Source organism: Bombina bombina, chromosome 7 (assembly GCF_027579735.1).
Source record: "Bombina bombina isolate aBomBom1 chromosome 7, aBomBom1.pri, whole genome shotgun sequence".
Lineage (NCBI taxonomy): Eukaryota > Metazoa > Chordata > Amphibia > Anura > Bombinatoridae > Bombina > Bombina bombina.
In genome coordinates this window covers 514,606,162-514,632,588 of record NC_069505.1, presented here as the reverse complement: position 1 = coordinate 514,632,588, position 26,427 = coordinate 514,606,162, and the positions used below count along the sequence as shown (strand labels likewise).

Here is a 26,427-nt window from a genome sequence, read left to right as displayed (position 1 = left end):
GATTAGAATTTTGGGATAAAATCCCTAAAGTTGATGGGGCTATTTCTACTCTTGATAAACGTACTACTATTCCTACGGCGGATAGTACTTCCTTTAAGGATCCTTTAGACAGGAAGATTGAATCCTTTCTAAGGAGAGTTTATTTATGTTCAGGTAATCTTCTTAGACCTGCTATTTCTTTGGCTGATGTTGCTGCAGCTTCCACTTTCTGGTTGGAGGCTTTAGCGCAACAAGTGTCAGACCATAATGCTTTTAGCATTGTTAAACTTCTTCAACATGCTAATAATTTTATCTGTGATGACATTTTTTATATCATTAGAATTGATGTCAGATATATGATTAGCTATTTAAGCTAGAAGAGCTTTATGGCTTAAATCTTGGAATGCAGATATGACTTCTAAGTCAACTTTGCTTTCTCTTTCTTTCCAAGGTAATAAATTATTTGGTTCACAGTTGGATTCTATTATTTCAACTGTTACTGGGGGGAAAGGAACCTTTTTGCCTCAGGACAAAAAAATCTAAAGGTAAATACAGGGGTGCTAATCGTTTTCGTTCCTTTCGTCAGAATAAAGAACAGAAGCCTGATCCTTCCCCTAAAGGAACAGTTTCCGTTTGGAAACCTTCTCCAGTCTGGAATAAATCCAAGCCTTTTAGGAAGTCAAAACCAGCTCCTAAATCCGCATGAAGGTGCGGCCCTCATTCCAGCACAGCTGGTAGGGGGCAGGTTACGATTTTTCAAAGATATTTGGATCAATTCAATTCACGGTCTTTGGATTCAGAACATTGTTTCTCAAGGATACAGAATAGGTTTCAAGATAAGACCTCCTGTGAGAAGATTTTTTCTCTCTAGCATTCCAGTAAACCCAGTGAAGGCTCAGGCATTTCTGAATGTGTTTCAGATCTAGAGTTGGCTGGGGTAATTGTACCAGTTCCAGTTCTGGAACGGGGTCTGGGGTTTTACTCAAATCTATTCATTGTACCAAAGAAGGAGAATTCCTTCAGACCAGTTCTGGATCTAAAAATATTGAATCGTTATGTAAGAATACCAACATTCAAAATGGTGACTATAAGGACTAATTCTGCCTTTTGTTCAGCAAGGGCATTATATGTCCACAATAGATTTACAGGATGCATATCTTCATATTCCAATTCATCCAGATCACTATCAGTTTCTGAGATTCTCTTTTCTAGACAAGCATTACCAGTTTGTTGCCCTTCCGTTTGGCCTAGCAACAGATCCAAGGATCTTTTTAAAGGTTCTCGGTGCCCTTCTCTCTGTCATCAGAGAACAGGGTATTGCGGTATTTCCTTATTTGGACGATATCTTGGTACTTGCTCAGTCTTTACATTCTGCAGAATCTCATACAAATCAACTTGTGTTGTTTCTTCAAAAACATGGTTGGAGGATCAATTTACCAAAGAGTTCTTTGATTCCTCAGACAAAGGTAACCTTTTTGGGCTTTCAAATAGATTCAGTGTCCATGACTTTGTCTCTAACAGAAAAGAGACGTCTGAAGTTGGTTTCAGCTTGTCAAAACCTTCAGTCTCAGTCATTTCCTTCGGTAGCTTTTTGCATGGAAATTCTAGGTCTCATGACTGCTGCATCGGACGCGATCCCCTTTGCTCGTTTTCACATGAGACCTCTTCAGCTTTGTATGCTGAACCAGTGGTGCAGGGATTATACAAGGATATCCCAATGTTCGATCTTCTCTGACTTGGTGGTTGGATCACCATCGTTTAGTTCAAGGGGCCTCTTTTGTTCGTCCAACCTGGACTGTGATCTCAACAGATGCGAGTCTTTCAGGTTGGGGAGCTGTATGGGGATCTCTGACAGCGAAGGGGGTTTGGGAATCTCAGGAGGCGAGATTACCAATCAAAATTTTGGAACTCCGTGCGATTTTCAGAGCTCTTCAGTTCTGGCCTCTTCTGAAGAGGGAATCGTTTATTTGTTTTCAGACGGACAATGCCACAACAGTGGCGTATGTCAATCATCAAGGGGGGACTCACAGTCCTCAAGCTATGAAGAAGTATCTCGGATACTTGTATGGGTGGAATCCAGCTCTTGTCTAATTTCTGTGGTTTACATCCCAGGTGTAGACAATTGGGAAGTGGATTATCTCAGTCGCCAGACGTTACATCCGGGTGAATGGTCTCTTCACCCAGAGGTATTTCTTCAGATTGTTCAAATCTGGGGACTTCCAGAAATAGATCTGATGGCCTCTCATCTAAACAAGAAACTTCCCAGGTATCTGTCCAGATCCAGGGATCCTCAGGCGGAAGCAGTGGACGCATTGTCGCTTCCTTGGAATTATCATCCTGCCTATATCTTTCCGCCTCTAGTTCTTCTTCCAAGAGTGATTTCCAAAATTCTAATGGAACGTTCGTTTGTACTGCTGGTGGCTCCAGCATGGCCTCACAGGTTTTGGTATGCGGATCTCATTCGGATGGCCAGTTGCCAACCTTGGACACTTCCGTTAAGACCAGACCTTCTATCTCAAGGCCCATTTTTCCATCAGGATCTCAAATCATTAAATTTGAAGGTATGGAAATTGAACGCTTGATTCTTAGTCATAGAGGTTTCTCTGACTCAGTAATTAATACTATGTTACAGGCTCGTAAATCTGTGTCTAGGAAGATTTATTATCGAGTCTGGAAGACTTACATTTCTTGGTGTTCTTCTCATACGTTCTCCTGGCATTCTTTTAGAATTCCTATAATTTTACAGTTTCTTCAGGAGGGTTTGGATAAAGGTTTATCTGCAAGTTCTTTGAAAGGACAGATCTCTGCTCTTTCTGTTCTTTTTCACAGAAAGATTGCTAATCTTCCTGATATTCATTGTTTTGTACAGGCTTTGGTTCGTATCAAGCCTGTCATTAAGTCAATCTCTCCTCCTTGGAGTCTTAATTTGGTTCTGAGGGCTTTACAGGCTCCTCCGTTTGAACCTATGCATTCTCTGGATATTAAATTACTTTCTTGGAAAGTTTTGTTCCTTTTGGCCATCTCTTCTGCTAGAAGAGTTTCTAAGTTATCTGCTCTTTCTTGTGAATCTCCTTTTCTGATTTTTCATCAGGATAAGGCGTTGTTGCGGACTTCATTTCAATTTTTACCTAAGGTTGTGAATTCTAACAACATTAGTAGGGAAATTGTTGCCCCTTCATTGTGCCCTGATCCTAAGAATTCGAAGGAGAGATCTTTAGATTCTTTGGATGTAGTAAGAGCTTTGAAATATTATGTTGAAGCTACTAAAGATTTTAGAAAGACTTCTAGTCTATTTGTTATCTTTTCTGGTTCCAGAAAAGGTCAGAAAGCTTCTGCCATTTCTTTGGCGTCTTGGTTAAAGTCTTTGATTCATCATGCTTATGTGGAGTCGGGAAAGTCCCCGCCTCAAAGGATTACAGCTCATTCTACTAGGTTTCTACTTCCTGGGCTTTTAGGAATGAAGCTTCTGTTGATCAGAATTGCAAAGCAGCAACTTGGTCTTCTTTGCATACTTTTACTAAATTCTACCATTTTGATGTTTTCTCTTCTTCTGAAGCAGTTTTTGGTAGAAAAGTACTTCAGGCAGCTGTTTCAGTTTGATTCTTCTGCTTATAATTTCAGTTTTTTTCATTATTGAGATTAAAACTTTTGATTTGGGTTGTGGATTATTTTTTCAGCGGAATTGGCTGTCTTTATTTTATCCCTCCTTCTCTAGTGACTCTTGCGTGGAAGTTCCACATCTTGGGTATCTGCTATCCCATACGTCACTAGCTCATGGACTCTTGCTAATTACATGAAAGAAAACATAATTTATGTAAGAACTTACCTGATAAATTCATTTCTTTCATATTAGCAAGAGTCCATGAGACCCACCCTTTTTTTTGTGGTGGTTATGATTTTTTTGTATAAAGCACAATTATTCCAAATTCCTTATTTTTGATGCTTTCGCTCCTTTCTTATCACCCCACTTCTTGGCTATTCGTTAAACTGAATTGTTGGTGTGGTGAGGGGTGTATTTATAGGCATTTTGAGGTTTGGGAAACTTTGCCCCTCCTGGTAGGAATGTATATCCCATACGTCACTAGCTCATGGACTCTTGCTAATATGAAAGAAATGAATTTATCAGATAAATTCTTACATAAATTATGTTTTATTAGGGGGCTTAGATTAGGTGTAATTAGTTTAAAATTCTTGTAATTTTTTTTTTATTTTCTGTAATTTAGTGTTTGTTTTTTTTGGTACTTAATAACTATTTAATAACTATTGTAGCTAGTTAAAATAAATACAAAGTTGCCTGTAAAATAAAAATAAACCCTAAGATAGATACAAATGTAACTATTAGTTATATTGCAGTTATCTTAAGGTTTATTTTATTTAGTTTTAAATAGGAATAATTTAGTTAATAATAGTAATTTTATTTAGATTTATTTAAATTATATTTAAGTTAGGGGGGTGTTAGTGTTAGGGTTAGACTTAGGTTTAGGGTTTAATAACTTTAATATAGTGGCGAAGGTGTAGGGGGGCAGGATAGGGGTTAATATATATAATGTAGGTGGCGGCGGGGTCACGGAGCGGCGGTTTATGGGGTTAATACCTTTATTTAGTTGCGGCGGTTTAGGGGTTAATACCTTTATTTAGTTGCGGCGGGGTCACGGAGCGGCGGTTTATGGGGTTAATACTTTTATTTAGTTGCGGCGGGGTAACGGAGCGGCGGTTTAGGGGTTAATACCTTTATTTAGTTGCGGCGGGGTCCGGGAGCGGCGGTTTAGGGGTTAATACCTTTATTTAGTTGGGGCGGGGTCCGGGAGCGGCAGTTTAGGGGTTAATACCTTTATTTAGTTGTGGTGGGGTCCGGGAGCGGCAGTTTAGGGTTTAATAAGTATAATGGTAGTGGCAGCGATGTAGGGGGGGCAGATTAGGGGTGTTTAGACTCGGGGTACATGTTAGGGTGTTAGGTGCAGACATTTCCCATAGGAATCAATGGGATATCGTGCAGCAACGAACTTGAGCTTTCGCTGCTGTCAGACTCCCATTGATTCCTATTGGATCCGCCGCCTCCAGGGCGTCGGATTGAAAAACAGGTTCGCTGGGCCGGAATAGTGGCGAGCGTAACTGGTTGTTCTTTGATAAATAGCAAAAGTAGTCAGACTTGCGTTCGGAACATCTGGAGTGACGTAAGCATCGATCTGTGTCGGACTGAGTCTGGCGTATCGTATGTTACTTCACTAAATTCTACTTTTGCCGGTCTGTAGGGCTTGATAACTATGGCGAATCAGCCTCGCCTCAAATACGCTGCGGAATTCCAGCGTATTTGCAGTTGACGGCTTGATAAATAGAGGCCTAAGTGTCTAGTGACTCTAGAGTGCTCTATGTGTATTCTCCTCTAGTGGGTTTCAAATTTTAATTAAATACACAGCACCATTACTCCATATTCATTAAATAGGAAATTGCCATACTAAGAGATAGAATCTGTACACACGTCAAGTAGTGCCATTGGTTTTCCTCCCACTCCCTCCGCAAATTACGGTTCAGAGGAATACCTGAAACATTATTATGTTTCAGGTATTCCTCTGAACCGTAAGTTGCTGCGCCTTGACCTATTCTCCAAGTCATCCATTTTGTCTTCTAGGTCGTTTATATGCTGTTCCTGTATTTGTAATTTATTGGCGAGATCAGAGATGTCTTGTGACATGACTCCCCCATGCTCTTCTAACGACTCTGCTCTATTTCCCAAGTCATTGATATCCCTCTTAAGGTCTGCACATTCTTCTTTAATGCATACCTTGACTTGTTCTATAAGTGTTTGCATTGCTTTGTATGTTTTAGGTTGGTCAGAGGTTTGTTCTGATAGAGAGGGAGAAGGGCTCCTGGAAGTTAATTTTTGCAGCTCATCAACTGGGGGACTTTCTGCGTATGAGTCTTTTTTTGCCTTTAGTTTTGTCAGTATGTTTAAAAAAGGTGCTGACTGTGTTTTGCCTGCTCTGTTTCTGTTTATGAGGGTTATCCCTCTTTGCAGTCTTTTTTTTGAGACATATTGGAGATCCTTGGAGATGTAGGTATATTATGAGAGAGCTTTTACTCTTATTAAAGAGTATTAGTAGTGGGTCTTTATATTCAATTAACTGTCTTGCACAATCTTGAGCGTGTGGTTGTGGGGTCTAACGATGATATGAGTATATTGTTTTTTTACCCTCTAAGACCTCAGCTGCAGTGTCCTCAGGCCGATTTGCAAGTAAGCCGGTTTTATAAGCTGATCATAAAAGCAGATCAGGCCATGCAGCCGTTAGTTAGAGTCACTGACCTTGTCACGTGTGATGTGTATGCATCTTTGCAAAGGCTCTGCACAGAGTTGTATTGTGGCGGTCTCTGACGGTAGTTCGCACTGCTGTGGTTCAAGATCTCATGCATCTGATGTGGTAAGTCACGGCAGTGCATTATCAGTAGCCGTGTAGGCCTCAAGCCTCTTCATATAAGTCAGCGCTTCCACAGCAGTGATTATCCGCCCTGCAGGGTCACTAAGGTTAGCGGAGGTGAACCTCCGTAAGCTGAATTTGGGCATTGTTATTTGCACCTTAGACCAGCTTAAAGTGAAGGTAAAGTTAACTGTATGTCATTGTGTAGTTTTGCTTGTTAACCTAAATGAATGGTACTTTAATTCATCATTTTTTTTTTAATTAAATATAAACTGAGATTTATATCGTTATACTTACATTTTGGCTATCCATAAAATCAACCCTTTTTTTTGGTTTGTTTTTTCTTGCAATGTCACGTTTTTTCATCATCCAATTGAAATTCTGGCCGTTAGGTGTCCAGAGATCTACGTCATCTGCCTCCTGTATCCTCCTGTATCCTCTGCGCATGCGTTTAGGATCCCTGAGATCTACGTCATCCTCCTCCTGTATCCTCTGCGCATGCGTTTAGGAATGCGTGTAGGAAAAGTGCGTGCCCGTTTTGCGCATGCGCATTGCAAAACGTTTTGTATTATAGTATAAGACTGCCGCAAGTGCTTTGCAAGTGGATTACCGCATGTACAAAATTCACTAATACTAGAATAAAGCTTATAATGTATTTTTTCCTCATCCCTGCCTCTATAGTTATACAACGCTATGCGCATGCGTTGTTCCTTGTGTGCTCATGAACACGCTTTGGAGATACGTATAGAGCGTGTGGGACCGCTCTATACGTCATTCATTATGAAATAAGGAAATGGCTGATGGGAGGAGTGAAGAACGGCACAGTAGGGTGATTTTAAAGATCTTTATTATATAAATATATATACTTTTTCAGAAAAGAAGTTAGCGATTATAATGTTTTAACTGTGAGTAAATTGATGGTGTATAGGGATAGTTGAAACTTTACTTTCACTTTAAGTCCAGAGCCTCAGTGTAATGCAACCATCTTGGCCGGCCGCTCGCTCCACCCTTACTGTTTTATTTTATTTTTGGGAGCTAGTTTAATTTATTTTCTAAAAATGTGATCTCTGAGATTAATTATTCTATGTTTTTCTTTGTTACTATAAAATATTACTATGCAAAGAAAGAAAAACAATGTGAAAAATTTATTCTGCTTATTAATGCTCAAATATGAAAAAAAAGAAACTGATTTCTTATATTCTTATATTATTTTTCATCAGGATAAAATTTGGCTTTTTGCTTAAAGTTGTTTCTTCAGACAATTTCATCAGAAAGATTGGTTTTCCTTCTTTGTGTCCTAATCCCAAAAATGCTTCAGAGAGATCTTTGCATAAGTTGGATGTTGTTAGAGCATTGAAATATATTAATGCCACTAAGGATTTCAGACACACTTCTTATGTCTTTGTTTCTACTGTTTCTCTGGCTTCTTGGGTATTTCACAAAGCTTACCTCCACCGCAACTGATTACTGCTCATTCTACAAGCAGTAATGAGACTTTGGTTGATCAAAAAGGCAGCTACTTGGTCTTCTATGCATACTTTTACTAAATTCTACCATTTTGATGTTTTTGCTTCTTCTGAGGCAGCCTTTAATAGGAAAAAAAATCCAGGCAGTTGTCTCAGCTTGATTTATGTTTGCCTGATTGATTTTTTAAGTGCATTTAAAAAAAATTTTTTTATTTATTTTGATTTCTGACATTTTTGGGTTTCTGTGGGGTTGTGGATTTAGTTTTTTCAGTGAAAAAAGATGTTGAATCCTATCCTTTATGTTAAAGGGACAGTATACTCAAAAAATGTCTCCCCCTTAATTTGTTCTCAATTATCCATTTTACCTGCTTGAGTGTATTAAATTGTTTACAAGTATTTCCATTACCCTCTCTCGTCTCCAATACTTCTCATGCACTGCTCCTGTCCTCTGGAACTCTCTACCCCGCTCTATCAAACTGTCTCCAACCTTGTATAGCTTCAGACACTCTTTTAAAATCCACCTATTCAGAGAGGCTTACTAGCTCTCCTCTGTTTCTCCAACATTGGTGTGTCCGGTCCACGGCGTCATCCTTACTTGTGGGATATTCTCTTCCCCAACAGGAAATGGCAAAGAGTCCCAGCAAAGCTGGTCACATGATCCCTCCTAGGCTCCGCCCACCCCAGTCATTCTCTTTGCCGTTGCACAGGCAACATCTCCACGGAGATGGTTAAGAGTTTTTTGGTGTTTAAATGTAGTTTTATTCTTCTATCAAGTGTTTGTTATTTTAAAATAGTGCTGGTATGTACTATTTACTCTGAAACAGAAAAGGATGAAGATTTCTGTTTGTAAGAGGAAGATGATTTTAGCAGACAGTAACTAAAATCGATTGCTGTTTCCACACAGGACTGTTGAGATGAAGTAACTTCAGTTGGGGGAAACAGTTAGCAGTCTTTTCTGCTTAAGGTATGACTAGCCATATTTCTAACAAGACCATGTAATGCTGGAAGGCTGTCATTTCCCCTCATGGGGACCGGTAAGCCATTTTCTTAGTTAAACATAAAAGAATAAAGGGCTTCAAAAAGGGCTTAAAAACTGGTAGACATTTTTCTGGGCTAAAACAATTGCTTTACTAGGCATATTATGCAGATTCTAACTAATTATTGGTATTATAATCTTGGGGAATGTTTAGAAAAACGGCAGGCACTGTGTTGGACACCTTTTTCAGATGGGGGCCTTTCTAGTTATAGACAGAGCCTCATTCTGGGACTGTATAGGGGTTAAATGTAAAAACGGCTCCGGTTCCGTTAATTTAAGGGTTAAAGCTCTGAAATTTGGTGTGCAATACTTTTAATGCTTTAAGACACTGTGGTGAAATTTTGGTGAATTTTGAACAATTCCTTCATACTTTTTCACATATTCAGTAATAAAGTGTTTTCAGTTTGAAATTTAAAGTGACAGTAACGGTTTTATTTTAAAACGTTTTTTGTGCTTTGTTGACAAGTTTAAGCCTGTTTAACATGTCTGTACCATCAGATAAGCTATGTTCTATATGTATGAAAGCCAATGTGTCTCCCCATTTAAATTTATGTGATAATTGTGCCATAGTGTCCAAACAAAGTAAGGACAGTAATGCAACAGATAATGATATTGCCCAAGATGATTCCTCAAATGAGGGGAGTAAACATGATACTACATCATCCCCTACTGTGTCTACACCAGTTATGCCCACACAGGAGGCCCCTAGTACATCTAGTGCGCCAATACTTATTACCATGCAACAATTAACGGCTGTAATGGATAACTCCATAGCAAATCTTTTATCCAAAATGCCTACTTATCAGAGAAAGCGTGATTGCTCTGTTTTAAACACTGAAGAGCAAGAGGACGCTGATGATAACTGTTCTGACATACCCTCACACCAATCTCAAGGGGCCATGAGGGAGGTTTTGTCTGATGGAGAAATTTCAGATTCAGGAAAAATTTCTCATCAAGCTGAACCTGATGTTGTGACATTTAAATTTAAATTAGAACATCTCCGCGCACTGCTTAAGGAGGTGTTATCTACTCTGGATGATTGTGACAATTTGGTCATTCCAGAGAAATTATGTAAAATGGACAAGTTCCTAGAGGTTCCGGTGCCCCCCGACGCTTTTCCTATACCCAAGCGGGTGGCGGACATAGTAAATAAAGAGTGGGAAAGGCCCGGCATACCTCTTGTTCCCCCCCCCCTATATTTAAGAAATTATTTCCTATAGTCGACCCCAGAAAGGACTTATGGCAGACAGTCCCCAAGGTCGAGGGGACGGTTTCTACTCTAAACAAACGCACTACTATTCCTATCGAAGATAGTTGTGCTTTCAAAGATCCTATGGATAAGAAATTAGAGGGTTTGCTTAAAAAGATTTTTGTACAGCATGGTTACCTTCTACAACCAATTTCATGCATTGTTCCTGTCACTACGGCAGCGTGTTTCTGGTTCGAGGAACTAGAAAAATCGCTCAGTAAAGAATCTTCGTATGAGGAGGTTATGGACAGAGTTCAAGCACTTAAATTGGCTAACTCTTTTGTTTTAGATGCCGCTTTGCAATTAGCTAGATTAGCGGCGAAAAATTCAGGGTTTGCTGTCGTGGCGCGCAGAGTGCTTTGGCTAAAGTCTTGGTCAGCGGATGTGTCTTCCAAGACAAAATTGCTTAACATTCCTTTCAAAGGTAAAACATTATTTGGACCTGATTTGAAAGAGATTATTTCAGACATCACTGGGGGAAAGGGCCACGCCCTCCCACAGGATAGGTCTTTTAAGGCTAATAATAAGCCTAATTTTCGTCCCTTTCGCAGAAACGGACCAGTCTCTAATTCTGTATCCTCTAAGCAAGAGGGTAATACTTCACAACCCAAACTAGCCTGGAAACCAATGCAAGGCTGGAACAAGGGTAAGCAGGCCAAGAAGCCTACCACTGCTACCAAAACAGCATGAAGGGATAGCCCCCGATCCGGGACCGGATCTAGTGGGGGGCAGACTTTCTCTCTTTGCTCAGGCTTGGGCAAGAGATGTTCAGGATCCTTGGGCGCTAGAAATAGTTTCTCAAGGTTATCTCCTGGAATTCAAGGAACTACCCCCAAGGGGAAGGTTCCACAGGTCTCAATTATCTTCAAACCAAATAAAGAGACAGGCATTCTTACATTGTGTAGAAGACCTGTTAAAGATGGGAGTGATACATCCAGTTCCAATAAGAGAACAAGGAATGGGATTTTATTCCAATCTGTTCATAGTTCCCAAAAAAGAGGGAACATTCAGACCAATTTTGGATCTAAAGATCCTAAACAAATTTCTCAGGGTACCATCGTTCAAAATGGAAACTATTCGAACGATCCTACCTACTATCCAGGAAAATCAATTTATGACTACCGTGGATTTAAAGGATGCGTACCTACATATTCCTATCCACAAGGAACATCATCAGTTCCTAAGGTTCGCTTTTCTGGACAAGCATTACCAGTTTGTGGCACTTCCATTTGGATTAGCCACTGCTCCAAGGATTTTCACAAAGGTACTAGGGTCCCTTCTAGCGGTTCTAAGACCAAGGGGCATTGCAGTAGTACCTTACTTGGACGACATCCTGATTCAAGCGTCATCCCTGTCAAAAGCAAAGGCTCATACGGACATCGTCCTAGCCTTTCTCAGATCTCACGGATGGAAGGTGAACAAAGAAAAAAGTTCTCTGTCCCCGTCAACAAGAGTTCCCTTCTTGGGAACAATAATAGATTCCTTAGAAATGAGGATTTTTCTGACTTCTAAGCTCTTGTCAAGTACTTCATTCTGTTCCTCGTCCTTCCATAGCGCAGTGCATGGAAGTAATAGGATTGATGGTTGCAACAATGGACATAGTTCCTTTTGCACAAATTCATCTAAGACCATTACAACTGTGCATGCTCAGACAGTGGAATGGGGATTATACAGACTTGTCTCCGACGATTCAAGTAGATCAAAAGACCAGAGATTCACTCCGTTGGTGGCTGACCCTGGAAATCTGTCACAGGGAATGAGCTTCCGCAGACCAGAGTGGGTCATTGTCACGACCGACGCCAGCCTAGTGGGCTGGGGCGCGGTCTGGGAATCCCTGAAAGCTCAGGGTCTATGGTCTCGGGAAGAGTCTCTTCTCCCGATAAACATTCTGGAACTGAGAGCGATATTCAATGCTCTCAGAGCTTGGCCTCAACTAGCAAAGGCCAAATTCATAAGGTTTCAGTCAGACAACATGACGACCGTTGCATATATCAATCATCAGGGGGGAACAAGGACTTCCCTGGCGATGAAAGAAGTGACCAAGATAATTCAATGGGCGGAGGATCACTCCTGCCACTTGTCTGCGATCCACATCCCAGGAGTGGAAAATTGGGAAGCGGATTTTCTGAGTCGTCAGACATTCCATCCGGGGGAGTGGGAACTCCATCCGGAAATCTTTGCCCAAATAACTCAATTATGGGGCATTCCAGACATGGATCTGATGGCGTCTCGTCAGAACTTCAAGGTTCCTTGCTACGGGTCCAGATCCAGGGATCCCAAGGTCGACCCTAGTAGATGCACTAGTAGCACCTTGGACCTTCAACCTAGCTTATGTATTCCCACCGTTTCCTCTCATCCCCAGGCTGGTAGCCAGGATCAATCAGGAGAGGTCCTCGGTGATCTTGATAGCTCCTGCGTGGCCACGCAGGACTTGGTATGCAGACCTGGTGAATATGTCATCGGCTCCACCATGGAAGCTACCTTTGAGACAGGACCTTCTTGTTCAGGCCCCATTCGAACATCCGAATCTGGTTTCCCTCCAACTGACGGCTTGGAGATTGAACGCTTGATTTTATCAAAGCGTGGGTTTTCAGATTCTGTAATAGATACTCTGATTCAGGCTAGAAAGCCTGTAACTAGAAAAATTTACCATAAAATATGGAAAAAATATATCTGTTGGTGTGAATCTAAAGGATTCCCATGGAACAAGATAAAAATTCCTAAGATTCTATCCTTTCTACAAGAAGGTTTGGAGAAAGGATTATCTGCAAGTTCTCTGAAGGGACAGATCTCTGCTTTATCTGTTTTACTTCACAAAAGACTGGCAGCTGTGCCAGATGTTCAAGCATTTGTTCAGGCTCTGGTTAGGATCAAGCCTGTTTACAGACCTTTGACTCCTCCCTGGAGTCTAAATCTAGTTCTTTCAGTTCTTCAAGGGGTTCCGTTTGAACCCTTACATTCCATAGATATAAAGTTATTATCATGGAAAGTTTTGTTTTTGGTTGCAATTTCTTCTGCTAGAAGAGTTTCAGAGTTATCTGCTCTGCAGTGTTCTCCGCCCTATCTGGTGTTCCATGCAGATAAGGTGGTTTTGCGTACTAAGCCTGGTTTTCTTCCGAAAGTTGTTTCCAACAAAAATATTAACCAGGAGATAGTTGTACCTTCTTTGTGTCCGAATCCAGTTTCAAAGAAGGAACGTTTGTTACACAATTTGGACGTAGTCCGTGCTCTAAAATTCTATTTAGAGGCTACTAAAGATTTCAGACAAGCATCTTCCTTGTTTGTTGTTTATTCTGGTAAAAGGAGAGGTCAAAAAGCGACTTCTACCTCTCTTTCCTTTTGGCTTAAAAGCATTATCCGATTGGCTTATGAGACTGCCGGACGGCAGCCTCCTGAAAGAATCACAGCTCACTCCACTAGGGCTGTGGCTTCCACATGGGCCTTCAAGAACGAGGCTTCTGTTGACCAGATATCTAAGACAGCGACTTGGTCTTCACTGCACACTTTTGCCAAATTTTACAAATTTGATACTTTTGCTTCTTCGGAGGCTATTTTTGGGAGAAAGGTTTTGCAAGCCGTGGTGCCTTCCATTTAGGTGACCTGATTTGCTCCCTCCCTTCATCCGTGTCCTAAAGCTTTGGTATTGGTTCCCACAAGTAAGGATGACGCCGTGGACCATACACACCAATGTTGGAGAAAACAGAATTTATGCTTACCTGATAAATTACTTTCTCCAACGGTGTGTCCGGTCCACGGCCCGCCCTGGTTTTTTAATCAGGTCTGATGAATTATTTTCTCTAACTACAGTCACCACGGTATCATATGGTTTCTCCTATATATATTTCCTCCTGTCCGTCGGACGAATGACTGGGGTGGGCGGAGCCTAGGAGGGATCATGTGACCAGCTTTGCTGGGACTCTTTGCCATTTCCTGTTGGGGAAGAGAATATCCCACAAGTAAGGATGACGCCGTGGACCGGACACACCGTTGGAGAAAGTAATTTATCAGGTAAGCATAAATTCTGTTTTTTTATCGTACCCAAAATAAATGTTAAACTGTATTGACCCACTACTGCAACTACAATCCATGTTACATTCTACCCCAAAATGTATGTCTCTAACCACTCAACCTGTAGACTGTAAGGGAGGGCCCTTTTCCTTGTGTACTAGATTATAGTCCGTTATGTTTTTGTCTCTTATCACAAGTTTTTGCCATTGTATACCCCTATTTATGTACCCAGCGCTATGGAATTTTGCAGGGATATGCAAATAAATTATAATAATAACAATAAAGCTTGTTAAAAAAAAAATACTGACTTAAATCTGTCTATTATCAGGAAGCCATGATGAAAATGTAGGCACCATATTAATCGGTGAGGGGGGAAAGTATACGAGAGAAAAAAAGGATATTAAACAGGAGGAAACTGAGACTGATTTATGTGCAGGTGAGTGATATTTATGCTAATTCTTTAACTAAGCTCCAGACTAAATTTAGGCTGGAAAGTTGGTGTTAATACAACCCCGTCCCCTACTATTTCTAGCTTTTATTTTCAGTTACTACTCATAAAATGAAAACCCACTTTCCCTTTTATTTGCACATCTATTTTATTAATGGGATATTACAAAGAAAATATGTCAGGAGCTCACTCGTTGGGGCCATATACAGTTAGAGTCTAACATAATTTTCACATTTATATTCAGATCTGGGAGGTAAGATTTTAATTCCAAAAGTGATGCTGTTGACCTTTTGGAATATAATTGACATCACACCTTCTCCTTTAAGAGCTCAGCCCTTAAGAGTTGGTGTTTATTGAACAGTAGTATTTCTTTTATATAGGTGGCGACAGTCCATGAGCTTGTTACTGATGGGATTTACATTTCTACCAGGAGGAAGAAAAGTTTTCCATACCTCAAAAGCCTATAAATACCCGCCCACCTCACTCATACCTCAGTTTAAAAACTTTGCCTTCTTAGGAGGTGGTGAAGCATTATGTGCTTGATTCTTCAGTGAAAGGCCCTTCTAAGTAATATTGGAGCCCAGTTCCTCTCTATGTACAGTGTTTGTCTGAACGGACAAATGAAGGGGAGCTGATTTCAAATTAATTGAAAAATAATTACAAAGTGCTTTTAAAAGTGTTGCAGCGTGGTAGGTGAACAAATGTCAAAAACATATAATTTATACGTGATAACTTGTTTGTGTGATTTTCAACAATGGGCAATTTCAGTTTGTGCAATCTCAAAATTCTTTTTGGATCCTTAGCTGAACAAGTGTGGGCGATTGTGTAGCAGCAGTTGGATTTTTTGGATCCGTTTGGCGGCAAAAACAGTTCAAAATCTAGAGGACCGGCTTTTTTCAAACTGACTGTTTTTTTCAAAAGAACCGGCTTTTTCAAAGTGCCCGGCTATCTATCTTTAGATACCGACTGAGTTTGAGGTTAGGTATTAGTCGGTCCTTGTGTACTTTAATGCAGTGTTCAGAGTGTAGGCAGCTCTACGCGTTTCGGCCGCAGTTCGCCCCCAGTTATGCCAACCTCTTTATGGGTCTCTTTGAAAACAACTTTATATATGAAGGACAATGGGGGGCGAACCTTGTGCACTACTACAGATACATAGATGATCTCTTCATCATTTGGAAGGGGAAACACAAACTTCTAGAATTATTCATAGAGGACATGAACACTAACCCAATGAATCTCAAATTTACACACGAATACAGCAGTAATCTAATACATTTTTTGGACATAGAAATTGAAATCATTAACACAGAAATAAAAACAAGAACATATTTCAAACAAACAGACGCAAACAATTATATTCACAATGATAGTTGCCATCTAACGAGATGGAAAACCAATATACCCAAGGGTCAATATCTAAGAATCCGAAAAAACTGTTCAGATATCAATCAATTTTCTAAACAATCCGAAATTCTCACACAGAGATTTAAGGAAAAAGGTTATAAGTCCCATATTATTAAAAAAAAAGCCAAAAAAGAAGCTGAAGAAAAAAACAGAGTTAATATTAACTACACAACATCTGACAAAACAAAAACAAAAAACTGAAGACCCATTTTTTATACCATTCATCACACAATATAGTTCCCAACATCATGAAATAAAAAAGATCCTCAATAAACATTGGCATTACATTAAACAAGATCAGATATTAGGACCTAGAATAAAAAATCAGCCGGACATAATTTTTAAAAGAGCAAAAAATTTAAAAAACATTCTGTCACCCAGTGAATTTAAAAATAAAACAACTAACAACCTAGTAGATACAAACTTCAAAAAAGAAAAAATAGAAGGATTTTTTCCATGCATTTCATGCAAATCATGTAAACATAGTTCAAAAATCAAAACAATAAAATCAAATAATAATGAACAATACATAAATATAAAAGAAATCATACGCTGTTCAGATCAAAACGTAATCTATTGCATACAGTGTTCATGCGGCCTACAATACTTTGGTCAAACGAGCCGCATGTTAAGAGATAGAATTAGAGAACACCTACACCATATAGAACACAAAGCTACCAATACCGAATTATACAAACACTTTACGGAATGTCACAATGGAAACATTAACAAATTCAAATATTGGGGAATTAAAAAAGTATTTCTTAGCCCTAGAGGAGGTAATATGGAACATTTTCTACTTAGAAAGGAAGCAGAATATATCTATGCATTTAAAACTCTCCATCCATATGGATTAAATATGGAATTTGACCTAAACTTTCTAATTTCAAATCAAATTAAAAGTCAAATTAAAAGCAAAATTAAAAATTAAAATTAGAAGTAAATCGAAAGAAGATTCTTTCTATCAAAATATAAATATTCTATAACAAAGTTCTCTAAAAATATCTCTTCCCACTCTTTTAATTAAAACAAATAACAAAAAAATTACACACAACGATATCCACATTAATTAAACATATGAGTTTACTTTGCCCCCCTCTCTTTATTTTAAGACCTATAAATAAACTACTGAGTAAGAACAGCTCAGGTTAAACTCAATAACTTTTTGAAATTAAAATTTGGTCTCTATATCATAGTTTAATAAAATTGTTTATTTTGCCCCTTTTTCACATACCGAAAAATGTATTCTTTTTAAAAAAATCAATATTTTGAATACTGGTTATAACACAAAGAATAACCATTCCTAAATAAAGATTAATATAAGATAACGAATAGTAATCAAGTACCTTATCTTTTAAGATTAAACTAATTTTTATAATATTGTCTTTTATCATGAGCATCTAGATCCATATTAGTAGATCCTTTATTTAATACCAAAAGATATATTTTATCATATCAGATATTTAGCCACAAAGAAACTATTTGTTCCTCCTATACCCATCATTTGACACTATACTTTTATATTATATTTAAAAAACAATTTTAACACATTTGTTACAAAAATCCTTTTCTAACACAAGCTTCATACCAATTTTGTTTACACAAATTGTAAATGTAATAACGGATGTTCCTCTTTGCTTTTTTGTGTTTCTTTCTATGAACTTTTCTATTGGTTAAAAGCAATTACAAACACCCAATAGTAACATAGATTGCCCACCACTGTTATCCAATAGCAAACTATCCTGCCCTTTATAAATGTCATACAGAGTGTTCATAGGCATCTTGATAAAGGCTACGGCCGAAACGCGTAGAGCTGCCTACACTCTGAACACTGCATTAAAGTACACAAGGACCGACTAATACCTAACCTCAAACTCAGTCGGTATCTAAAGATAGATAGCCGGGCACTTTGAAAAAGCCGGTTCTTTTGAAAAAAATGGTCAGTTTGAAAAAAGCCGGTCCTCTAGATTTTGAACTGTTTTTTGCCGCCAAACGGATCCAGAAAATCCAACTGCTGCTACACAATCGCCCACACTTGCTCAGCTAAGGATCCAAAAAGAATTTTGAGATTGCACATTGCACAAACTGAAATTGCCCATTGTTGAAAATCTCATCTCTACATCTCATCACAAAGTCCATTGGACACCACAACATAAGGAGATCTGTACCTTGCAATAGAGAAACATTTGCAACTGGGACACAAAGAATTTCTCCTTCACTTGCGAACACAAGTCCATACTGACAGAGAGTATTGGGACACCGCAATTTCCAGGAAATTCTACAGGACCCTCAACAAAGGAAACTTTTCTCCATTTGGAACCAGACACCTGCTAACAGACCGGAGTCCATACTGATAAATAGTATTGAGACAACCGCAACCCACAAAAAAACTTCCAAGTTCTTTTTTAGCTATTACTAATAGCAAATCCATACGACTGTCTTCCAACGGATCCCACCAAACAATTAAGTAGTATTGAGAACCACTACTTTCTAAGGTACTTTTAAAAGGTGTTACAAGGCACTTTCTGACATTCAACAGCTTTTATCAAAAAATCACCCTATCTTAGGTTGTTTTATATATTTTACTAGATCTTTAATTTTATCCACTGCAGTGCGATACACATATAACATATATATATTATGCAAGTATGTATTTAATGTCTTTTTAATCTGCCTATTTTAAATATAAACCATATTGTATTTGTTCTCAATCCAACTTGTATTCGTTACATTTTTACAATATAAATTGTCACATTTTGTACAATACATCAGTTTTCTGTCTATCATTTACATTGATCCTCACAATCTTATAATCTTATAATCTTATCATCACACAAACAAGTTATCACGTATAAATTATATGTTTTTGACATTTGTTCACCTACCACGCTGCAACACTTTTAAAAGCACTTTGTAATTATTTTTCAATTAATTGGAAATCAGCTCCCCCTTCATTTGTCCGTTCTAACTTTTATATCAATAACTATTTAGAGGAATTGTTATCATTTTAGAAGGGTTGTAGAGCATAATTTTTAACCACTCAAAAAATTAATAATTTTTAACCACTCAAAATATTATTTTGTTCACTAATATCTAATCAGTTTCAAGGTGCACTCACTCCATCCTGTTTTTAAAAATGTGAAGGGAGTATTGCTTGATGATACCATGTTTTAACTATGGGAAATCTATTCATAAGGCTCTCTGTAAATTCGGTCGCAGGGATTCATCTGCTGCTTCCCTTTACAGATCAACATTATAGTCCTCTACCATTACCTCTGCTGATATGTTTCAGTACTGGTTTGGCTGTCTGCTATATATGGATGGGTGTCTTATGGTAAGTATATATATTTTTTAAAGGACACACTCAGCTATGGAAAGGCACTTTATTTTGTAAAGTTCTTAATGTATATGTGTATATATATTGGCCATGAGACAGGTTGTTTTTATTTTCCTTTAAGCGTCATGAAATACAGTATCAGTATTTGAAATTTTGCTTAGAAAAAGTCAGAATGTGGGGGCTTATTTATTAAAAACGCTTACCTTTAGCCCCTTATTACCTCTGCATTCACGGAGGTTCTTTTTTCAATCATGCACGCAAAATCGTGCATACGATGACGCTATTTACGTCATCATGACACGTCATCATTTTGCACCTTTTTTTGGCGCTAAAATTTTCGCACCTTTTTTCCTAGTTAAAAAAAACGCTCCAACTTCACTCTGTGCTTTCATATAGCTTGTTTTTACTCATCATTGATATGAACTATAACATTTTTTAAATAAGCATTGTTTCCCATTCCTGAAAACTGTTGTATTTAAAGGGATACTAAACCCAAATTGTTTTCTTTCATGATTCGGAAAGAGCATGCAATTTTAGGAAACTCTCTAATTTACTCTTATTATCTGTTTTTCTGTGTTCTCTTGCTATCTTTATTTGAAAAAGCAGGAATAAAAGCTTTGGAGCCGGCCCTTTCAAGTTCCGAACCCGGGTTGCACTTGCTGATTGGATGACTAAATGTAGCCACCAATCAGCAAGCCCTATCCAGGGTACTGAACCAAAAATAGGCTGGCTCCAAAGCATTCATTCCTCCTTTTTCAAATAAAGATACCAAGGTAACAAAGACAAATTGATAATAGGAGTAAATAAGAAAGTTGTTTAATTTTGCATGCTCTATCTGAATCATTAAGAAAATATTTGGGTTTGCTATCCCATTAAGGAGAATGTGATATTTTGAAAACTAATCTTACTTTTCATTTTTTGTTTTTTACAAATTGTTTTGCCATGATGTCTCAAACTGAACCTGCCTCTGATGTTATCATAGGAACTGAGCTGCATGAACATATTTCTACTAAAGCTAAGTGTGTTTGTTCTATAAAAGCTGATCTAAATTATTCAGCTCAATTATGTGGCTCCTTTTTTGAACAATTATTACATGGTGATAATATTTCTATGAATATGAATGCATCCACTGTTCCATTTCAGTCTAATGCAAAAGGAATTCCTGCAGAAATGAAAGATTTCTCCAACATAGGTGTGTCCGGTCCACGGCGTCATCCTTACTTGTGGGATATTCTCTTCCCCAACAGGAAATGGCAAAGAGCCCAGCAAAGCTGGTCACATGATCCCTCCTAGGCTCCGCCTTCCCCAGTCATTCTCTTTGCCGTTGTACAGGCAACATCTCCACGGAGATGGCTTAGAGTTTTTTGGTGTTTAAATGTAGTTTTTATTCTTCAATCAAGAGTTTGTTATTTTAAAATAGTGCTGGTATGTACTATTTACTCTGAAACAGAAAAGAGATGAAGATTTCTGTTTGTAAGAGGAAAATGATTTTAGCAACCGTTACTAAAATTGATGGCTGTTTCCACACAGGACTGTTGAGAGGAATTAACTTCAGTTGGGGGAAACAGTGAGCAGACTTTTGCTGCTTGAGGTATGACACATTTCTAACAAGACTTGGTAATGCTGGAAGCTGTCATTTTCCCTATGGGATCCGGTAAGCCATTTTTATTAAATAAGAATAAAGGGCTTCACAAGGGCTTTAAAGACTGGTAGACATTTTTCTGGGCTAAAACGATTGATATATAAGCATTTTTAATACTTCATAGTTTTGAGGAGTTATTTTATTCTTGGGAATTATGTAAAATAACCGGCAGGCACTGTATTGAACACCTTTTTCACTGGGGGCCTTCTCTAATCATAGGCAGAGCCTCATTTTCGCGCCTCTATTGCGCAGTTGTTTTTGGGAAGCAAGACATGCAGATGCATGTGTGAGGAGCTCAGATACATAGAAAAAGCTTACTGAAGGCGTCATTTGGTATCGTATTCCCCTTTGGGCTTGGTTGGGTCTCAGCAAAGCAGATACCAGGGACTGTATAGGGGTTAAATATAAAAACGGCTCCGGTTCCGTTATTTTAAGAGTTAAAGCTTTCAAATTTGGTGTGCAATACTTTTAAGGCTTTAAGACACTGTGGTGAAATTTTGGTGAATTTTGAACAATTCCTTCATACTTTTTCACATTTTCAGTAATAAAGTGTGTTCAGTTTAAAATTTAAAGTGACAGTAACGGTTTTATTTTAAAACGTTTTTTGTACTTTGTTATCAAGTTTATGCCTGTTTAACATGTCTGAACTATCAGATAGACTATGTTCTGTATGTGGGGAAGCCAAGGTTCCTTCTCATTTAAATAGATGTGATTTATGTGACACAAAATTTAGAGAAAATGATGCCCAAGATGATTCCTCAAGTGAGGGGAGTAAGCATGGTACTGCATCATCCCCTCCTTCGTCTACGCCAGTCTTGCCCACACAGGAGGCCCCTAGTACATCTAGTGCGCCAATACTCCTTACTATGCAACAATTAACGGCTGTAATGGATAATTCTATCAAAAACATTTTAGCCAAAATGCCCACTTATCAGCGAAAGCGCGACTGCTCTGTTTTAGAAAATACTGAAGAGCATGAGGACGCTGATGATATTGGTTCTGAAGTGCCCCTACACCAGTCTGAGGGGGCCAGGGAGGTTTTGTCTGAGGGAGAAATTTCAGATTCAGGGAAAATTTCTCAACAAGCTGAACCTGATGTGATTACATTCAAATTTAAATTGGAACATCTCCGCGCTCTGCTTAAGGAGGTGTTATCTACTGTGGATGATTGTGAGAATTTGGTCATTCCAGAGAAATTATGTAAGATGGACAAGTTCCTAGAGGTCCCGGGGCCCCCTGAAGCTTTTCCTATACCCAAGCGGGTGGCGGACATTGTAAACAAAGAATGGGAAAGGCCCGGCATACCTTTTGTCCCTCCCCCTATATTTAAGAAATTGTTTCCTATGGTCGACCCCAGAAAGGACTTATGGCAGACAGTCCCCAAGGTCGAGGGGGCGGTTTCTACTCTAAACAAACGCACTACTATCCCTATAGAAGATAGTTGTGCTTTTAAAGATCCTATGGATAAAAAATTAGAGGGTTTGCTTAAAAAGATGTTTGTTCAGCAAGGTTACCTTCTACAACCAATTTCATGCATGGTTCCTGTCACTACAGCAGCGTGTTTCTGGTTCGATGAACTAGAAAAGTCGCTCAATAAAGATTCTTCTTATGAGGAGATTATGGACAGAATTCATGCTCTCAAATTGGCTAACTCTTTTACTTTAGACGCCACTTTGCAATTGGCTAGATTAGCGGCGAAAAATTCAGGGTTTGCTATTGTGGCGCGCAGAGCGCTTTGGCTAAAATCTTGGTCAGCGGATGCGTCTTCCAAGAACAAATTGCTTAACATACCTTTCAAGGGGAAAACGCTGTTTGGCCCTGACTTGAAAGAGATTATTTCTGATATCACTGGGGGTAAGGGCCACGCCCTTCCTCAGGATAGGTCTTTCAAGGCTAAAAATAAACCAAATTTTCGTCCCTTTCGCAGAAACGGACCAGCCCCAAGTGCTACATCCTCTAAGCAAGAGGGTAATACTTCTCAAACCAAGCCAGCCTGGAGGCCAATGCAAGGCTGGAACAAAGGTAAGCAGGCCAAGAAACCTGCCACTGCTACCAAGACAGCATGAGATGTTGGCCCCCGATCCGGGACCGGATCTGGTGGGGGGCAGACTTTCTCTCTTCGCTCAGGCTTGGGCAAGAGATGTTCTGGATCCTTGGGCGCTAGAAATAGTCTCCCAAGGTTATCTTCTGGAATTCAAGGAGCTTCCCCCAAGGGGGAGGTTCCACAGGTCTCAATTGTCTTCAGACCACATAAAAAGACAGGCATTCTTACATTGTGTAGAAGACCTGTTAAAAATGGGAGTGATTCATCCTGTTCCGTTAGGAGAACAAGGGATGGGATTCTACTCCAATCTGTTCATAGTTCCCAAAAAAGAGGGAACATTCAGACCAATCTTAGATCTCAAGATCCTAAACAAGTTTCTCAAGGTTCCATCGTTCAAAATGGAAACCATTCGGACAATTCTTCCTTCCATCCAGGAAGGTCAATTCATGACCACGGTGGATTTAAAGGATGCGTATCTACATATTCCTATCCACAAGGAACATCATCGGTTCCTAAGGTTCGCCTTTCTGGACAAGCATTACCAGTTTGTGGCACTTCCATTCGGATTAGCCACTGCTCCAAGAATTTTCACAAAGGTACTGGGGTCCCTTCTAGCGGTGCTACGACCAAGGGGCATTGCAGTGGTACCTTACTTGGACGACATACTGATTCAAGCGTCGTCCCTACCACAAGCAAAGGCTCATACGGACATTGTCCTGGCCTTTCTCAGATCTCACGGGTGGAAAGTGAACGTAGAAAAAAGTTCTCTATCTCCGTCAACAAGAGTTCCCTTCCTGGGAACAATAATAGACTCCTTAGAAATGAGGATTTTTCTGACAGAGGCCAGAAAATCAAAACTTCTAAGCTCTTGTCAAGTACTTCATTCTGTTCCTCTTCCTTCCATAGCGCAGTGCATGGAAGTAATAGGTTTGATGGTCGCGGCAATGGACATAGTTCCTTTTGCGCGAATTCATCTGAGACCATTACAACTGTGCATGCTCAGTCAGTGGAATGGGGATTATACAGACTTGTCTCCGACGATACAAGTAGATCAGAGGACCAGAGATTCACTCCGTTGGTGGCTGACCCTGGACAACCTGTCACAGGGGATGAGCTTCCGCAGACCAGAGTGGGTCATTGTCACGACCGACGCCAGTCTGGTGGGCTGGGGCGCGGTCTGGGAACCCCTGAAAGCTCAGGGTCTTTGGTCTCGGGAAGAATCTCTTCTCCCCATAAATATTCTGGAACTGAGAGCGATATTCAATGCTCTCAAGGCTTGGCCTCAGCTAGCAAAGGCCAAATTCATACGGTTTCAATCAGACAACATGACGACTGTTGCGTATATCAACCATCAGGGGGGAACAAGGAGTTCCCTGGCGATGGAAGAAGTGACCAAAATCATTCAATGGGCGGAGACTCACTCCTGCCACTTGTCTGCAATCCACATCCCAGGAGTGGAAAACTGGGAAGCGGATTTTCTGAGTCGTCAGACATTTCATCCGGGGGAGTGGGAACTCCATCCGGAAATCTTTGCCCAAATTACTCAATTGTGGGGCATTCCAGACATGGATCTGATGGCCTCTCGTCAGAACTTCAAGGTTCCTTGCTACGGGTCCAGATCCAGGGATCCCAAGGCGACTCTAGTAGATGCACTAGTAGCACCTTGGACCTTCAACCTAGCTTATGTATTCCCACCGTTTCCTCTCATCCCCAGGCTGGTAGCCAGGATCAATCAGGAGAGGGCATCGGTGATCTTGATAGCTCCTGCGTGGCCACGCAGGACTTGGTATGCAGACCTGGTGAATATGTCATCGGCTCCACCATGGAAGCTACCTTTGAGACAGGACCTTCTTGTTCAAGGTCCGTTCGAACATCCGAATCTGGCCTCACTCCAACTGACTGCTTGGAGATTGAACGCTTGATTTTATCAAAGCGAGGGTTCTCAGATTCTGTCATTGATACTCTTGTTCAGGCCAGAAAGCCTGTAACTAGAAAAATCTACCATAAAATATGGAAAAAATATATCTGTTGGTGTGAATCTAAAGGATTCCCATGGAACAAGATAAAAATTCCTAAGATTCTATCCTTTCTTCAAGAAGGTTTGGAGAAAGGATTATCTGCAAGTTCTTTGAAGGGACAGATTTCTGCTTTATCTGTTTTACTTCACAAAAAGCTGGCGGCTGTGCCAGATGTTCAAGCTTTTGTTCAGGCTCTGGTTAGAATCCAGCCTGTTTACAAACCTTTGACTCCTCCTTGGAGTCTCAATTTAGTTCTTTCAGTTCTTCAGGGGGTTCCGTTTTAACCCTTACATTCCGTAGATATTAAGTTATTATCTTGGAAAGTTTTGTTTTTGGTTGCAATTTCTTCTGCTAGAAGAGTTTCAGAGTTATCTGCTCTGCAGTGTTCTCCTCCTTATCTGGTGTTCCATGCAGATAAGGTGGTTTTGCGTACTAAACCTGGTTTTCTTCCGAAAGTTGTTTCTAACAAAAACATTAACCAGGAGATAGTCGTGCCTTCTTTGTGTCCGAATCCAGTTTCAAAGAAGGAACGTTTGTTGCACAATTTGGATGTAGTTCGTGCTCTAAAATTCTATTTAGATGCTACAAAGGATTTCAGACAAACATCTTCCTTGTTTGTTGTTTATTCTGGTAAAAGGAGAGGTCAAAAAGCAACTTCTACCTCTCTCTCTTTTTGGCTTAAAAGCATCATCAGATTGGCTTATGAGACTGCCGGACGGCAGCCTCCTGAAAGAATCACAGCTCATTCCACTAGGGCTGTGGCTTCCACATGGGCCTTCAAGAACGAGGCTTCTGTTGATCAGATATGTAAGGCAGCGACTTGGTCTTCACTGCACACTTTTACCAAATTTTACAAATTTGCTACTTTTGCTTCTTCTGAGGCTATTTTTGGGAGAAAGGTTTTGCAAACCGTGGTGCCTTCCATCTAGGTGACCTGATTTGCTCCCTCCCATCATCCGTGTCCTAAAGCTTTGGTATTGGTTCCCACAAGTAAGGATGACGCCGTGGACCGGACACACCTATGTTGGAGAAAACAGAATTTATGTTTACCTGATAAATTACTTTCTCCAACGGTGTGTCCGGTCCACGGCCCGCCCTGGTTTTTTAATCAGGTCTGATATTTTATTTTCTTTAACTACAGTCACCACGGTATCATATGATTTCTCCTATGCAAATATTCCTCCTTTACGTCGGTCGAATGACTGGGGAAGGCGGAGCCTAGGAGGGATCATGTGACCAGCTTTGCTGGGCTCTTTGCCATTTCCTGTTGGGGAAGAGAATATCCCACAAGTAAGGATGACGCCGTGGACCGGACACACCGTTGGAGAAAGTAATTTATCAGGTAAACATAAATTCTGTTTTTATTGCTGCAGCCATAGATAA

General features: G+C 39.7%; 1 protein-coding gene across 4 annotated transcripts in view; it reads left to right on the top strand.

Annotated features, from left to right (window-relative positions):
- The window catches only part of LOC128666931 (zinc finger protein ZFP2), a 502,916-nt gene that overhangs the window by 415,558 nt on the left and 60,931 nt on the right, over window positions 1–26,427 (top strand). For all 4 annotated transcript variants that reach the window (XM_053721751.1, XM_053721750.1, XM_053721753.1 and 1 more), the window contains exon 7: window positions 14,480–14,587. In XM_053721751.1, coding sequence (XP_053577726.1) covers window positions 14,480–14,587 — 108 coding nt within the window. The remainder of the gene's footprint in view (window positions 1–14,479; window positions 14,588–26,427) is intronic.